Below are 16,650 nucleotides of genomic sequence, written 5' to 3'. Positions count from 1 at the left end.
ACTTGCCCCTGATTGGCTCAGCGCTGAGAGGCAGCAGTCACTCACCCATTCATGAATTCATGAATGGGTGTGTGAGTGTTTTCAGCCTCTGATTGGTCAGGGCTGTGACCAATCAGAGGCAGATCATTCAGCAGGCGGGGATTTTAAAGCCCCGCCGGCTGAATAGTGCCAAGAAGCAGTTCAGGAGAACTGACAGCGGCCGCGGCTGGACTCCGGCTGCAGCAGAAAGGTGAGTATCCATTTTTTTATTTTAACACATTTTACAATGAATTGCAGGGAAGGGTTTATATATTTAACCCCTTCCCGACAATTAACCCCGCGCACGCCGGCAGCCCATTGCTTTCAATGGAGCGGCTGTATTGCCGCTCCATTGAATTCAATGGGCAAACATCGTTCTTCTCTGCCACAGCTGTTACAGCTGTGGCAGAGAAGAATGATTTATCTTCTATATGTTCTCAATGGGGTCGGCACTGCTGCCGCCGGCCCCATTGAGCGCATATAGAGAAGAGAACAGGAATCGCAGATAGGTGCGATCTGCGATTTTTTGTTCTATAATTTATCGGACGAGCGCATAAAAAGCGCTCATGTGTCCGATACCATTGCAAAGCAATGGTTTTATAAAATCGCCGGACGCATGCGCATGCGCAAATCGCGCGAAAATTCGCCCGTCTGACTAAGGCCTAACCCCTTAAAACAGGAAGTACATCTACATCCTGTGTGCTCCAGGTTTAAATGGAGTTTCTCACAGCTGACACCCACCATAATGAACGCTGATTGTTGCTGTTCTGACAGCGGCATTTAAATCCATTGATCAGTTTTGAAGGGTCACGATGAAATCACGAGGTGCTGTTCCTTTGCCATGGCAGCCTGGGGCCTACTGAAAGCCCTCAGTGCTGCCTTGCCTATTAAGCCATACCCGTGGCTTGGCTTGATAGATTGCCTGTCAGATTGTAGTATAATATAATACTATATAATATTATATTACACTGCAATTGCGATCAAATTATTGCAAGTTTAAATTTTAGTTATTGATGAAAAATAAAAAAAAGGTAGTAAAAGTTTTAAAAATTCCCCCTTTTTCCTAGATTCTCAATAAAAACATCAAAACAACAAAAGCAAAAAAAACATATTTTTTGTAACACATTATTTATCACGCACGGTGAACGTCATCCAGAAATAAAACACAACGCTAGAACTGTGATTTTTTTGGTCAGCCCGTCTCCAAGAAAAAAAATGAATAAGAAGTGATCAAAAAGTCGCCTGTAATCCAATGTGGTACCAATAGAAACTAGAGGACGTCACACAAACAAAACGAGCCCATACACAATTATGTCAGCAGAAAAATAAAGCTAATGCTGTCTGAAGATGGCGGCAGAAAATAGTTTTATGTCTTTCCAAAGATATTAGATTTTTTAAAAGTAGCACAGCAAAAAAAACATAAATTTGGTAATGCAGTAATCGTACTGATCCACAGAATAAAGTTATATCATTTTTGAAGCAATTTGAATGCCATAAAAACTCTGCGCCCCCCCCCCCCCAAGATGGCGGATGTGGAAAAAATAAAAAAAACCAATGGATCCTTAACACCACATAATATGTGGGCAACATACGCCTGCATGAGTGAGCCCTAGTAGGCAGCTCACTCCCGAAGTGCAGCCATCTGTCAGACTTCCTCTTCCGTCTGGCCCCGCGGCACAGACAGTGAGCTGGAAGGAGGATCAACTATTGATGACCTACCCTGACCGAAAAAAAACAAACTCCAACGTAATGCCAGAACCACGGATTGTTTTGGTAACTCTGGAGCCCAATAATATTGCATAAAGTGATCAAAAAGTTGTATGTGTCTAAAAATGGAAGCAATAAAAACTACAGCTTGCCAGCAAATAACCAGCCCCGGAAAAATATAAAATGTCATAGGGCTCCGAGCATGAGAACAAAAAGCAATAACATTTGTTTTTAAGCATTGCAATACATCATATAGTACATATAGTATTAAAAAACACAACTCATCCAACACAAAACCAGCTTCATACAGATATGTCAAGGGAACAATTAAACTATGGCTCTTGAAAGCGAAGTTGAAAGATAACAAAAACCTGAAAAATGGCTGGTAAGGGGTTAAATTAGCTGGACTTACTGCCTCCATCTGTACAGGACAGCAGAGCAGGCTATGCTTCTGTATACAGATAAAGTGTGAGGTGGGACATCTTGTACTGGTAGCTCAGCGGATGGCAGAAACTGTCTGAGCAGGAGGCAGCAGTGCTACCGTAGCAAAGCAAAAACTGACAGTAATCCTGCCCCCTGCTGGCTGTACATGTCCTATGTTTGCTATATGACACTGGCTTCACACAGGCATAAGCGCAATTTCGCATGACTTAGCACAACTTTTTTGTATTATGAGCGTGGCTTTTTTGCACGCGTATCAGTGTATTTTACAGTCCTTTTTCTGGTGGTAGGATATGTTCATTTGTGTGCTGTAACCTGATGAAGGGGGCGAGATTGCCCCGAAAGCTCGCTATAACAACATCATGTATTTTTGTTAGTCATTAAAAGCTATCATATCTACAAGATTACTTGGTTTCTCTTGCTGGGAACAATCACACTTTGCTCTACTGGCTAACATGGTACCAAACCGTGGGGACACACACTGTGATGGGGAGAGCAATATCGGGCTGTGAGTGACAGCCCAATATCACTCTCTCTCCGTGTGAGTCCCCACTGCTTTTATTGGAGCCTGCGGCCGCCCGGCCCCATTCACAGCAATGGGAGAGCAGTACAATCTCCTGCTACTGCTCTGACAGCTGTAGCAGGAGATTCCTTCATCTCCCCGGCATGTCCCCGCATTACTGAACACTGGGACAATGATGGGACAATGATGTGACAGTGATGTGACAATGCTGTCCCAGTGTCCAGTAATGAGGGGACATGCCGGGGAGATGAAGGAATCTTCTGCTACAGCTGTCAGAGCAGTAGCAGGAGATTGCGATCTCTAGCATTCCTTTAAAGCATCATGTGACAGCACCCCCGCCAGTGGTGGCAAGTCTATGTGACAGCACCCCCGCCAGCGGCGACAAGTCTATGTGCGACAGCAGCCCCGGCGACGGCGGCAAGTCTATGTGACAGCAGCCCCGGCGACGGCGGCAAGTCTATGCGACAGCACCCCCACCAGCAACAAGTCTTTGTGACAGCACACCCCCCCCCAACCCCACCAGCGACAACTCTATGTGACAGCAAGTCAGAACCTCCCTCCCGCCAACTGTTTTGTGACAGCACTAACCCCCCACCCCACCCACCCCCAAGTATAACGCTGCAGCACCCTCCACAGTACCAGTGACAGTCCGACACCCACCCTTCCCCCCTGCAGGACCAGTGACAGCCCGACAACACCCCATCCCCTTGCAGGACCAGTGAGAGCTCTACAACATCCCCCTCTGCAGGACCAGTGACAACCCGACACCCTCCCCCCCCCCTGCAGGACCAGTGGCAGCCTGGCACACCCCCACACTCTACCCCTGCAGGACCAGTGATAGCCCGACAACACCCCATCCCCCTGCAGGACCAGTAACAGCTCAACAGCCCCACCCCCCACCCCCCATATACATGCTTACCCTTCAACTGAGGACGGCCCGCTGGGGAGAGCTGCTGCTGTTCTTTTTCAGCGGGAGCCAGCTGGTGAAGCCGTTGCCAAGGAGTGAGCGGACTGCGCATGCACGAGGACCTGACCAGCTGACTGGAGCTACAGCGACTAGAAGATGCAGACAAGGAGGAAAAAGAGGGGTGGAGCAAAGCCCGTAAAGTTGTGTTTGTTTTGAAAAATGATACTGTAAAAGTGGTGAAGAGAGTGAAGTGGTAACTTCAATAGTGGAGGTGCTGCCTGAGCAGATGACGCACCACCTGGGTGGAGAACTTCTCCTGCTCCTGCCCTGGCTGACCAGCACCCCACAGGAAAACAGATCTAATCATTAACCCTTTTGGGACCTACCAATTGCTTGTAAGTTTTAAGCACCAGCTGAACTGACGAAGGGCCTTATCCCTGAAACGCGTTTTCATGAGCTGATCACGTACTTTATTAAATAAAAGGAGAAGTTTCCCAAATCTTGGGTCACTTCCTATTTGCTTTAACCTGGAGTGTTGCGCCTTCTCCACTGCCAGTTTTTTAGAAGATGCAAAGACACCGCTGGTTTAGTCGTATCCAAGGACAACGGACAGGTAAATATAGGGAGGGGGACACCTGATCTGGTAAGTAAATATCTTCTGTATGGCTTATTTACAACGAACACATTATATTACAAAGTGCTTTGTAATGGCCATACAGAAGTATATAGATGCATTTGTCACGGTGGGACAACCCCTTTAACTACTATAGTTGGCATTAACCCATTCACGACCCTAGACCAAATGGAAAATAATAATATATAAAAAGTCTTCATATGAAGCCCACAGGATGACACCAACTTTTAATCCAGCTGCAATTTTTAGAAAAAAACAAGCTCTTAAGACTAACTTCACACGGGCGTATTTACGCACGCAGTACGCAGAGATCAGAATCCATTGATTTCATTGGGTTCGTTCACATGTGCGCATTTTCTCTTACGCATTTTGGTCACTCAAAAAAAAATGTAGTATTCCCTATTTTCCTGCACATTTGTACATCGAAAGTCCCGATAGAAATCAATGAGGACACGCAAAACCTGCTAGGAGACGTATGTAACATTGCGTAATGGCACAGAAGAAAGAACACACCTGAAACTCAATCGATATTTCAGTCGGTGTGCATTTTTGCTGCACGGAAAAAGTACAGTGAAATACGCTGATGCACGTGCAAAAAAAAAAAAAAAGCATTGTTCGCGACGCAAAAACGCTGCGCTCATTGAAATACGGATATGCCTGCGAGTATTCTTGCATCTTGACTATCAGAAGCTAGGGGTGCGAGAGGGGAACCCCTGTCACACCCCTAGCTCCCGATTGGCTACATTGAAGAAGGAACTGCCGGAGCTGGAAAGCGCAGGTTGTAGGCGGGAGGCAGGCATGACAGGGTTAACGGGGAGCGAAGGGGTTAAGTAAAGCAGAGCTCTGGGTAAGAGAAGGAGGGGGTTAGTGGGGGAAAAGAAAGAGCGGCAAGAAAGATGAAGGGAAGGAGTTATAATTCAAAGAATAGCAGTTGGAGCTGAGACGTGGAAGTGTGAAATACCCTAGTCAAGGTCCTAGCAGCAGCGCATGGATAGCCTGTTGACTGGCCTGGAGGGTTAGCGATTGGTGTTCCGGTGAGGCTTACTTTATTAGCTGTCAATGCTTCCATGTTACGAGGATTACATGGAAGCATTTACAGCAAATGAGGTAAGGCTAACACGAATACTAAGCCTCCAGGGCAGCCTAAAAACAATGCACAGTTTTGTCGGAGAGCAAACACCCCCGCACCGCTCCGCTCTTCACACTGCGCCCCACAGCCGCTCAGCAGCGCTCACGTCTGGCACTGCAGCGCTGACATGTGGTGACTGGCTGTGACCGAACTCCACGGCCACCGCTGATATGTGGGGACCGCCGGCTCTCACCTTCCTTGATGGCGGAGCACGAAATGTGGAGGGAGGTGTCAGAAGAGAGCTGGCAGGGAGAGTCACTGATGCCCCACTAAAAGGGAGCGGAGCCCATGCCGTTCAGCGGTGCTGCGAGGCCGCCGACACCTACAGCACCTGTGAGCCCGAGGAAGGGCAGACAGGTCTGCAGCACGGAGAGACACCCCAGAGCGGGGCAGATCACTTTCAGCGCTGCTGCAAGGTGGCCGGCTACAGGACCTGTAGGAAGGGGAGAGCATGCAGCCAGTTACAAACAGGGGGCGTCAAGATACAATAATACCAGGCCTGCGTACATCTGGCTTATTTAAAGAGAAAACGCGGACGAAAATATAAAACGCTGACAAACACGCAGTTTAAAGCGTTTCAGGATCGCACTGCACACGATAATCCGAAATCACAAACCGCACAACAGCCATAAAGATCAACAAAACGTCTCGCAAACTTTCCGAAAGCCTAAAAGGAATGGCAGCGACTGTCCTAGAGGGCGGGATGGTGACCCCTGCCAGCTGTCACCCCACTGACCGGCTCACAATCAGGAAGGGTGGGTGCCTCCAGCATGCCATGAAGGCAGACCCCTGCACACAGCAACCAATCGGATGCCAACTTTCATTTTACCAAAGCAAGGGCAACTGCAGCAGGTTTTGCCCCAGGCATGAGGCTGCATGAGGCTACATAACGCTCTGTACCCCCGCTCTACACAAACACAAACCCCCATACAAACACTAACGTTCAGCCGAGTCTCATCTCCCAGCAAACTTCCTCTGAACATCTGCAGGCTGCATATTTTTATATTGCACAACATTTCTGCTCCACCCAACCCAAACCAATCACTGTGAATCAGCCAACCCAAACAACCAATCAGGCTGCAGAAGTGTTGTGGAATGTAGATATATCCCCGCCGGGATAGTACTGAGCTGAAGCGTAAAAGGCTAATATGCCCGCGGGCCTGGCACACACTGATGACGTCAGCAGACCAGGCTCAGTTACCCTGGCAACCATGACTCACTTTCCTCCCGGGCAGCATGCATATATTTCCACAACACTTCTGCTCGATTCAACCCAAACAACCAATCACTGCTGTTATGGGAATCAATCATATTCCAGAAGATTTCACTGGTTTGCTCAAGATTGGTTATAATGAGAAGCTTCATGCATGAATATATGTATTTGAGCTCAGGGATACTCCCTGTGGGTCCCCATACCCTTCTGCTTTATTGTAAGGAAATACAATACAGTTATACTGAATATGACACTCCAATTTCATGCATGCCCCCCCCCCCAACATCATACCAACTCATGATTGGCCTAGTATGTAACGACGCTGATGATTAAGATATGTTTACGCCCCAGGTGTATGTTGCTATGTGAACACGTAATTTCTAGGAAACGCAACTAGAATAGACTATCAATATCTCTGCCTGGACTTAGGAATCCAAGGGAGTAGAACAGAAGTAGCCCCCCTCCTTATGAGCGCTGGGCATCGCAGGTCTTTTTCATGAGAAACACCTCTCAGGACCTTGTAGAACTTGAGATGAGGCGTGTATTTCAGGATACCAGCATAAGAATGAACCAATTAACCCTTTGACTGCTAGCTATTTTCTATGAAGGTGGATACATGAATATATACATACATACATACATACATACATACATTTGCATAGGCTGCTTTAAGAAACACATTTATAATATTATTACTACAACACTGCAAATCAGCCAACCCAAACAACCAATCAGGTTGCAAATCGAACAGAAGTGTTGTGCAATATAGATATATGCCCGCCGGGATAGTACTGAGCTGAAGAGTAAAAGGCTAATATGCCCGCAGGCCCGGCGTACACTGATAACGTCAGCAGACCTGGCTCAGTTACCCTGGCAACCATATCTGACTTTCCTCCCGGGCAGCATAAATGCATTATATAATATATATATATATATGTGTGTGTGTGTGTAATTCCACAACACGTCTGCTCCATTAAACCCAAACAACCAATCACTGCAAATCAGCCAACCCAAACAATCAATCAGGTTGTGAATCAAGCAGAAGTGTTGTGGAATATAGATATATGGCGCAGGAGGACGTCACAGCTGACGCGTATTACGAAATTCCACACCACCTCTGCTCCATTCGCAACCTGATTGGTTGTTTGGGTTAACTGATTCACAGGGATTGGTTGTTTGGGTTGACTTGAGCAGAGGTGGTGTGGAATATAAAAAAATGCAGCGGGAAGTAATGGCTGGGTGCTGTGTGTTATGGGTGGCGGGCAGCCATGTTTGTGGGGGCAGAGAGCTGTGGGTACACCTGGGCGAGAGCACTTACAGTACACACTGGTGGTGGCACCTCCATTACAATGGCGCCAGCTCGCAGCCTGGTGTTACCACCATACAATATGGAGTCACGCTGGAATCTGGTAATAGTTGTAAATTATTGATTCCCGTGAAGCGATTGTGCGGCGGTTTCTGCACATGGATTTATTTAAATTCTGTGTCATAGAAAAGATAAATGTCGTGTTTATTTTTTGCGGAAATCCTACCACCATGTGCAGATTTGTCCCACTGGTGCTAATCCGTGCGCAAATCAACCGCAGCGCAAATATGAAGCTTAGCCACAGATTGCTGACCGTTGGTAATCCTCATACATGGCATATTTTCAGTGCGATGTACCTGAAGGTATCAGGTATTAGTGTATCTTGACGCCACCAGAATTACAGGTAGCGGCAAGATACAAGGACTTTGACAGCGGGTTGACGCCCCCTGTTACTGATTGGCTGTCATGCATTCTCCCCATCCTCGCCCTCACAGGTCCTGTAGCCTGCGCGACTTATGAGCTAAGATCAGACCGGTCGATCTGCAGGGAGCGGTAACCGGCGGCCCGGGCTGAAAGAGGCCATCGCTAGTGTTCTGCGCTGCTCCTCTGCTGAATGGACTCACCAGGCTCTCCCTGCATAGCTGCGCTGACACTCCGCTCATCCGTTGTCAGCTGCCACGCTGCTACCTCCTTCGCTGTGACAGCCGACGTGCACAGCAGAAGGACTGCTACTCCACCAGGGTCAGGACGCCAGCGGGAGGAGCCGCCGAACCAGCGACATGCTGGGAGACAGACGGCGGGGAGAGCCAAAGCAGGGGCGCCAGCAGTCACAGGTGCGGGGAGCACGGAGCTGGGACACTGCCACCGGGCAGAGGCACAGTAGCTGCAGCATTAATCCAACGGGGATAATCACAGCAGGAGGTGGAAGACTGCACCCAGGGAGAGGAACAGCAGGACCGGAATCATATAGTCCAGCGGTGGCTACAGGACCTGTGAGGGCGAAGACGGGGAACAAAAAAAGGACAGTCAATCAGTAATAGGGGAAGTCAACCCCCTGTCAAACTCCTTGTATCTTGGCTCCACCTGTACTTCTGGTGGCGTCAAGAGACACTAATACAAAAGGTATCATCCGCATGGTTTAACCCCTTAAGGATGCAGGGGTTTTTTTTCTTTTCATTTTCGCTTATTCCTCCTGACAAATAAAACAGTCAGGATTTTTTTTTTTTATCCATGCTGTTTGATCAAACGCATTGGATTACATCATTGCGCTCACAATAGCAGGTCTGGATTGCGTAATCCACTTGCGGAAAACAGAACTCAGCATGTTCTATTTTACCACAGATATCAGTGACAAAGAACCCATTGTGCTGTATGGTGGCGGATATACCTCATACACATCGCTAAGCGATGGCACAGGAAATAAAAAAAAATAAAAAAGCGCTGTACTGCGGATGACTACCTGCATAATGTTAAGAAAATTGTAGATCAATGTATCAGTTAATTGTTCTGTTATTGCATTGTAGACTAGAAATATATAGCATGGTACTAGTATAAGTAGTGAAGGGGTTAAACTAAACCCTTCTATAGGCCTGCATGTCTTCTGAGGAAGACAGATTAGAGATAAGATAGTCAGTCTACTAGACCACCCATGTATGTATGTTTATAGATAATGTATACAGGAAACGGGGTAGAGACTAGAAGACCCCCTCCCTTGCATTCCTTTTCCCTCAACTCATAACGGTTTTATTGTATGTAATAGATACACCTTAGGAGGTGTAACTTATGGTAATCATTTTTTGTTTTAGCCTATTATGTATTCTTATTAATCTTGGAGGTATATACTTTTGCTGTGATGTCATTTATGGTATATAAGCTTGACCACCTTACAATAAATTAGAAATCATCTGATACCGCACAGGCTTGTGTAATTTGTATTTCTCCTGGGTCCAGACTACTGCACGAGATCTGGGATCGTCTTCTCTTTGATAAACACATAAATTCTCCTTACATTTTTGGTCCTTCGAGCCGGAAAGACTCACTGCAGAGGGAGAGGACAGCTTGGCTGTGAAAAGGTGGGTCTGAAGTACTCTCCGATCATTAAAAGACCTCCGTCTTGCTTAGACGTCATTAGAGGCCAGTCGGGCATCCTGTCTGAAAAAGTGACGTTTTTCCGAACTAGCCGGAGAATTTAGAAGCCTCCCAGATAACGTGTAGTAAGTATAACAATGGTTAAACTTTTCTTCTCTCTCTTCTTCTTCTGTATACTTTAGTGTTAGTAGAATTTACAATGTGTATTGTAAATGAGAGGCAAGTATAGATGAATGGGTTGCCAAGGGGCAATAGCAGTAGTCTATGTGAGACCATAGCCATTGTGAGAAGGCTACAGGAAAGAATTAACTCCGTGCGACACGTAAAAAGCGGTTAGATTACGTCATGGGACACAGGGGTGTCCAGGAACTTTACTTCTTATCTTTCTATTACTTTCTCTTTGATATTGTGTTATAGAGTAACTAAGAATATAAAGAGGGCGGCCGCCTACTAACATAATGTACTATTTGTATTGTTGTCTTATATTGCATGAAGCGAATGTGTGAGTGATTGAGATGAGTGGAACCGATACGTGGGCATTGACCTCTAGGACACATTAAGGACCAACCTCGCTGTGCAGGTTGTTTTCGGACAAGCCCCTTATTGTGTTCGATGTTCACAGGCCCTACTCGGTGAAACTACAAGGGGTCTTCGTGTATATAGCGAAGCAGCGATTCTGGTAAGGGACCTTTGCGTTTTCACTAAACATTTTAGTGGCCAGAGGCTTGTTTTATGTTGTTTGTCTTGTAAATCGGTACCAAGAACATAATTACTAACAATTGGAAATATAAACTGTAAGGCATTCTCTTGTGCATGTCTCTGTTGTTGCCAATGACAGGAAGTCCTTCAAGGGAATAAGAAGTACATACACAAGTTAGATCCTGACTATGTCAAATATTGTGACATAAGTGGGAAAAATATGGATTTGAAAAATAAATAAATAAATAAAAAGTTCCTAGTTGTAAAGAATTATGTGATAAAATACAGACAAAATCAGCTAAAAGATCAGCAGAAATACGGATTATCCGCTGCTGAAGTCTGGTTAAAAGAAGCCCCAAACTGTCACGCCCATATAAGAATAGACGCCCGACAGTTTGATGAACAATTCAAAGGGTTAATGAGGAGTTCCAATTGAATGAAAAATAGAGAGAGCAGATAGAAGAATTCTAGGGCCACATTGGAGTTCTGTAGAAGGAAATTAGAATGGGAGGGGAGGAGATGGTAGACCCCTTCCATAGTATAGTCAGAAGGGAATAGGAGGTTATATAATGAGATACATGGTTACCCTTAGGATGGGATCCTTGCAGGATGTTTTGCAATATGCAAAACATGCAGAAAAGTGTTACAAAGAAAAGGGTGAGAAAGTGAGGTTTTTTTATAAGGGGAGAAGAATGTGATATGATGGTTCAAGAAAGTCAGAGAGGTCATTGGACAGCGAGAGGATGTGAAAGTAAAGACAGAGGAAGAAGCAGAGGTGGGATGCAGCTCGGGGATTTAAATGTGTGTTGGAATTATGGGAAGTCTAGTGATTTTGCCCGAGAGTGCCCTGAGAAACAATGTTCTCAGCCACCTTGGGGAAAAATGACTAGGAGGGGTCGATGTACAACACTTGGAGGATCTCATGGCAATTTCTACTGCCTGAGATAGATCTCCAGGTGAATGGGCAGATGATTACTTTCCTGGTGGGCTCAGGAGCGACCAGGACATTAATACATCCCAATATGTAGCCAATGTTAAGTGTAGTAATAGTCATATCCTGGTAAGAGGGGTTAATGGTCGGACCCACAGGGAATCCCTCTCTGAACCAGTTATAACAGACCTAGAGACAAATAAGCCTGTGAATGTCAGATTATATAGTCTTGAATATGTCCAGTAAAATTGTTGAGATGAGATATTATGATAAAATTAGGTATACCTTCACCAGAGTACCTCAGGGCTGCTGTGAACCTCCAACAATTTTCTCCCAGGCTATGTCAGTACACTTAGCGCAGTTCCAGCCTCTTAGAGGTAGTCAGCTACTACTGTATGTTGGTAGCCAGCAGCAGACAGTGGAGAGAATTGTGGGGGGGACACAGTCGCACTCTTGAGGTTTATTTATGAGCAAGGCCAGAAAGTAAACAGGTAGAAACTCCAATACGGTCAGCAAACGGTTAAATATTTGAGGTATAACCTGTCAGATGAAGGTAGGCAAGCAATTCTGGAGGTCCCAAAACTATGAGCAAATGATGTCCTCTTTGGGAATGACAATGTTACGTGTGCTGCTGAGATCTGTTCTATTGTGTTCCCAGCAGCACAGTACTCTCAGGGTTAATGATTGAGCTGGCTGGGTGTGGTACTGTCTGCTAGCCAATCCCCTGGTCAGTCTGTATGGCCCCTCAGGTGAGCAGTCATGAATGCTTGTCTGGTGAGGTTTGCAGTGTGACTTGGTTCATGTCCGTTTGTACGTTTAAATTCTGTCAGTTTTGTGTCAGCGTGCTGTGTGTCCTGCAATCTGTGTCATGTCCTGTTGCAGCGTGCGGTGTGAACGGTGTCCGGTTTTGCTGGACTCCTGGTTAGTGTAGGGACTAGCAGTATAACCAGGAGCCATGAAGTGGCCTGCTAGCTTTCAACATATTGTACATGTCAACTAATACCTGGTATTTATATTCAGCTTATCTGTTACTAGTGGTTGCATGTTGTATGCGGTGTATTCTGGGTCTGTCATGTGGCATGTGAATGCATCCTGTTCTGGTGTGTGGCTCCTAGGATCAGCTAGGGCCCAGATCCGAAGCACCTCTGTGTTAACTCTGGAACACGGTGGGAAGCAGACCGCTGGCATACTACTCTTGCAGACTAGATCCAGTGGCCGAGCGCTCCCACCCTGTGTACAAGTGGTAGTCAGACCTTCTGCCACTATAGTGCTGTCCCCCCTACACACTGAGTACCGCACGCAGTTAGTTATACTCATATCTTAGTCCTTCTAGACATCCCCCTGCAGGACACTACTGCTCTCAGCCACACCTGACAACCTAGGGATGTGCTACACTCCATCCATCTACCTTACTGCCTATTTCTTCAGACGGTCCTCCATACAACTGTCTAGGAGAGATGGCACATGAGGTGTTACTCAGACCAGATCTGCAGGATGTATCTCTTGTGGATGCTGAATACACTCTTTGTAGATGGACTGTACATCTCCGTAGAGAAAAAAAAAAACTATCTTACCTAAATTGTTCTTCAGATGTGCAGCAGTTTTGAGCCATGGCCTGTGTCATGTCTCAACAGGGGGGATGGTAGCGCTCATATGGACAGTGTTCACAGCCTAGGGGTTTACAAACTACTCTAAAAAAAATTTTTTGTCTTGTATTATTTGTGCTAAACAATGCAAAAGGGAGTATAAGACCAGGAGGGGACCCGATCCTACACCTCAGTGTCCCTTCCAACACATTTGTATGGACTACATAGAATTATACAAATGTGAAGGTAAGAAATACTGCCTAGTTATCATGGATGCTTTAGCCAAGTGGATAGAAATGTCTCCCACAGGTCAGTCGGATGAAGCCACAGTGGCTAAAGCATCACTAAGGGAAGTAATACCAGGTGATTGGGTCCTCAAGGGGATAAAGAAAAAGAGCTGGAAGACCCCAAAGTGAGAAAGACCTTACCAGGTACCACTTGTACTTACCAGGTACTGCTGACCACTCCTACTGCAATAAGGACTGCTGGATGGCAGACCTGGATTCACAAATCTACCTGTAATAAGGTGACAGAGGCAGAGCAGGGACAGTGTGCCGAGGGGGTTTGGTTTAAAAGCCCACTACAAAGGGGGGGGGGCCACATTAGGTGGTCTTTGTCTCAAACCGGTGAAGAAATCCACACCCCTTCCCCGAGGGCCTCCTCGGTAAGGACAAAAATGATAGGAATAGCATTTCTTTTTGGTGGATTGGTGAGTTTGGGAAATGCTATTGATGACAGCCCTGAAACTGTCAGAGGTCATCATCATATTACCCGATCCTACACAATGGGGGATGCTGCGAGAGCGCGGAGTGTAACTTGTATAGGAGTGACGAGCGCCATACTGGTAGATCTGCTCCCTGACCTACAGACTGCAATCCCTGCTAGCCGTCATAAACTGCTCCTGCAGTCACACAGTTTCTGCCGTCACACGGCTAAATGTCTGACCATTGTCTATGTGTATAGCATCCCCCACTCTCCACCTCCCCATACCGTGCACACCTCCAGCCCCTTACCTTCTGTATCACCCCATTACTTGTAGTATGTAAGCTCGTTGGAGCAGGACCCGCACCCCTATTGTTTCCATCAGCTGATTACTATGTAACCGTGGTTCTGTAATTTTTGTACTTTTGTCTTTCTGTATCCCCCCTGTGTAAGCGCTGCGGAATATGTTGGCGCTATACACAAAGATTATTATAGATGTGTGTCAGATGAGGGACTTGTTGGCATTGCACACAGAGGTATAGGGTGTGGCTAGATGCTTGCCTGACTTGATCGTACTCCTAGTCAGGCCACTCCCTGGAGGCCATCTTAGTGCTAGTCATGGCCTGCGGCCATTTTAGTACCTGCTGTAATACCTTCAGCCGCCGCCCAGGTGCCATCTTGGTTTCTTATCTCCCATAGATGTAACTTCTACCTGGCATCCCAATGCTTGCACTTGTAGTACACAACACCAGTGATTAGTGCCTTCTCTGAATTGCATAGGAATAGTCAGCAGCCTCCATCACTGTCTTCTGTGTGTTGATGATATGTTGTCTACCTTATTAAGTGTGTGCTATAAGATAGGGTCAGTATGATACTGCGGGATAGCGAGGAATATGTACGGTCTCCTTCAGATAAGTGTCAGGTAGTGAGGGGACAGGTTGCTATGGGTGACGGCAGTGAGGGGACACGTTGCTATGGGTGACGGTAGTGCTGACAAGGATCAGGGATAGTAGGCAGCCGGACAGAAAGGATGATTACATGATGCAGACAGTCCTGGGATCACACAGTGAAGGAATGAAAGTTTACAGTAGTATTAGATGAAGATGACAATGGCGTGAGTGCTGCTCTGTGTGCTGGGGTCAGCTCACAAATGGTTAAATCGTCTGTTACATGGGAATGCTTGTTTCACCCTCACCCCCGCCTTTCAGCTTTAGAGTTCAGTGAGGGAGGGAGGGGGTATGTGACTGACTAGCCATGCTCTGCTTGCTTGAAATGAATAGACCTGTAATGAAGATGATCAGGAATGAAGTTTAGTATAAACCTGTGTGAATAGGGAATGTCCATTCTTGCTGTTATTTGTGTACATGTCAGTTCTGGGATTGGTTTGCAGTGATTTTGATTGTTAAATGGTGTTTTCAATGTGATAATGTCATGTAAGATATAATAATAATGAAGTTGTTGATAATGTGAGAGCTGAGTGTCCCTATTAAGGGGAAACTATTCCAAGGATGCTGCAGTTAGCTGTAGGAGTCCAGACACAGTTAAAGCTTTGTTTATCTTACTCCATCACCTCTCCTTGATAAGAGAAATTCCAGAAGGGGGGTTGTTAAGGTTGGAGGATCAAGCGACTGCAGATGATTGGAGTAGTAGTAGTTGTGTGAATCTTTATGTTATGCAGTAAATATTGTGTATAGAGAATGTTATTAATAATTATATAAGATAGAAAGACTTGACCCCACGATAGATAAAAGTTAATGACAAGTCTTCAAGCTGTGATGAACGTAAAATGTGTGATTAAGCTTCTTAACTGTACCTACCCCCCACAGATAAGTGATCCATGTTATACATTGAGTTTGCTGTTTCCACCTGTGAGCAGGGACCAAATACCTGCTGTTGTCTCTGATCCCAGGATTATACTTGCTTCGCGCTACCTGGTAATGGGACCAAGGCAGACTACGGGAGACTGCCTGAGGGATGCTGTGCGGAGAGGAGAATCGTAAAAGGCACGCTGTCTCTTGGATATGGCCTGAGCTACAGAGAGCACGCACAGATGTGTGATGGTTGTGTGGTGACAGGGCCTAGAACAGGTGTCAGGTACAGCCCCTAATGGGATTGTGCTTGGTACAACTGATAATGCCTATGCACCTCATGACCTCCGAGGGCAACAGCAAGGGCCGTGTCTGGAGAACTAGGAACACCTCTCCCAAAGGTTCCTCTGACCCATCGGGGTCCCAAGGGGGGTACCGGACGAGTATGGGGCGAGAAATCGGATGGCTGCAGGGGGTTTGAGTCTCTTCTTGTACGGTGGGTAACAGTGAATAAAGATGTAGACTGGATTATATATATATTATAACCAACAGAGATTTGTTAATTATACAAGAGATGCAATCAGGGGCCTAGAGAAACAACTAGGACACACCTTACTCATTGCATGGCAAAATAGAATGGCTCTTGTTATATGTTACTAGCAGAGTTTGTAAAATCAGTGGATATTGTTGTACTATCATTCCTAATAACACAGCACCAGATGATACTCGAGCACTGGAAGGGTTAAATGCATAATAAAATGAACTAGCTGATAACTCTGGCATAGACGATCCATTCAGGGACTGGTTGGCAGCTTGTTCGGACATTGGTCACAAGTCATATACTCCACACTAGTCTGTGTCAGTATGTGCCTCCATTCTAGTATTCTGCGGTTGCTGCTGTATTCCATGTATCTGAGGACTGTTACAAAACCTTATTGACACTTCCATCACCAAAACG

General features: G+C 46.1%; 1 protein-coding gene across 4 annotated transcripts in view; it reads right to left on the bottom strand.

Annotated features, from left to right (window-relative positions):
* LOC136587814 (ATP-dependent DNA helicase Q5-like) overlaps positions 1–8,570 on the bottom strand; it is an 80,953-nt gene extending 72,383 nt beyond the window's left edge. For 2 of the 4 annotated variants that reach the window (XM_066586583.1, XM_066586584.1), the window contains exon 1: positions 6,301–6,379. In XM_066586583.1, coding sequence (XP_066442680.1) covers positions 6,301–6,375 — 75 coding nt within the window. In that variant the 5' untranslated portion in view covers positions 6,376–6,379. Of the gene's footprint in view, positions 1–3,608; positions 3,746–6,300; positions 6,380–8,501 lie in introns of those variants that run through there. The other 2 variants (XM_066586586.1, XM_066586585.1) reach the window with 2 other exon arrangements.
* Positions 8,571–16,650: the final 8,080 nt, after the last annotated feature.

This window comes from Eleutherodactylus coqui, chromosome 13 (assembly GCF_035609145.1).
Source record: "Eleutherodactylus coqui strain aEleCoq1 chromosome 13, aEleCoq1.hap1, whole genome shotgun sequence".
In the NCBI taxonomy this organism is placed as follows: Eukaryota; Metazoa; Chordata; class Amphibia; order Anura; family Eleutherodactylidae; genus Eleutherodactylus; species Eleutherodactylus coqui.
The sequence above is the reverse complement of the archived record's forward strand: the minus strand, read 5'-3'. Positions and strand labels throughout refer to the sequence as shown.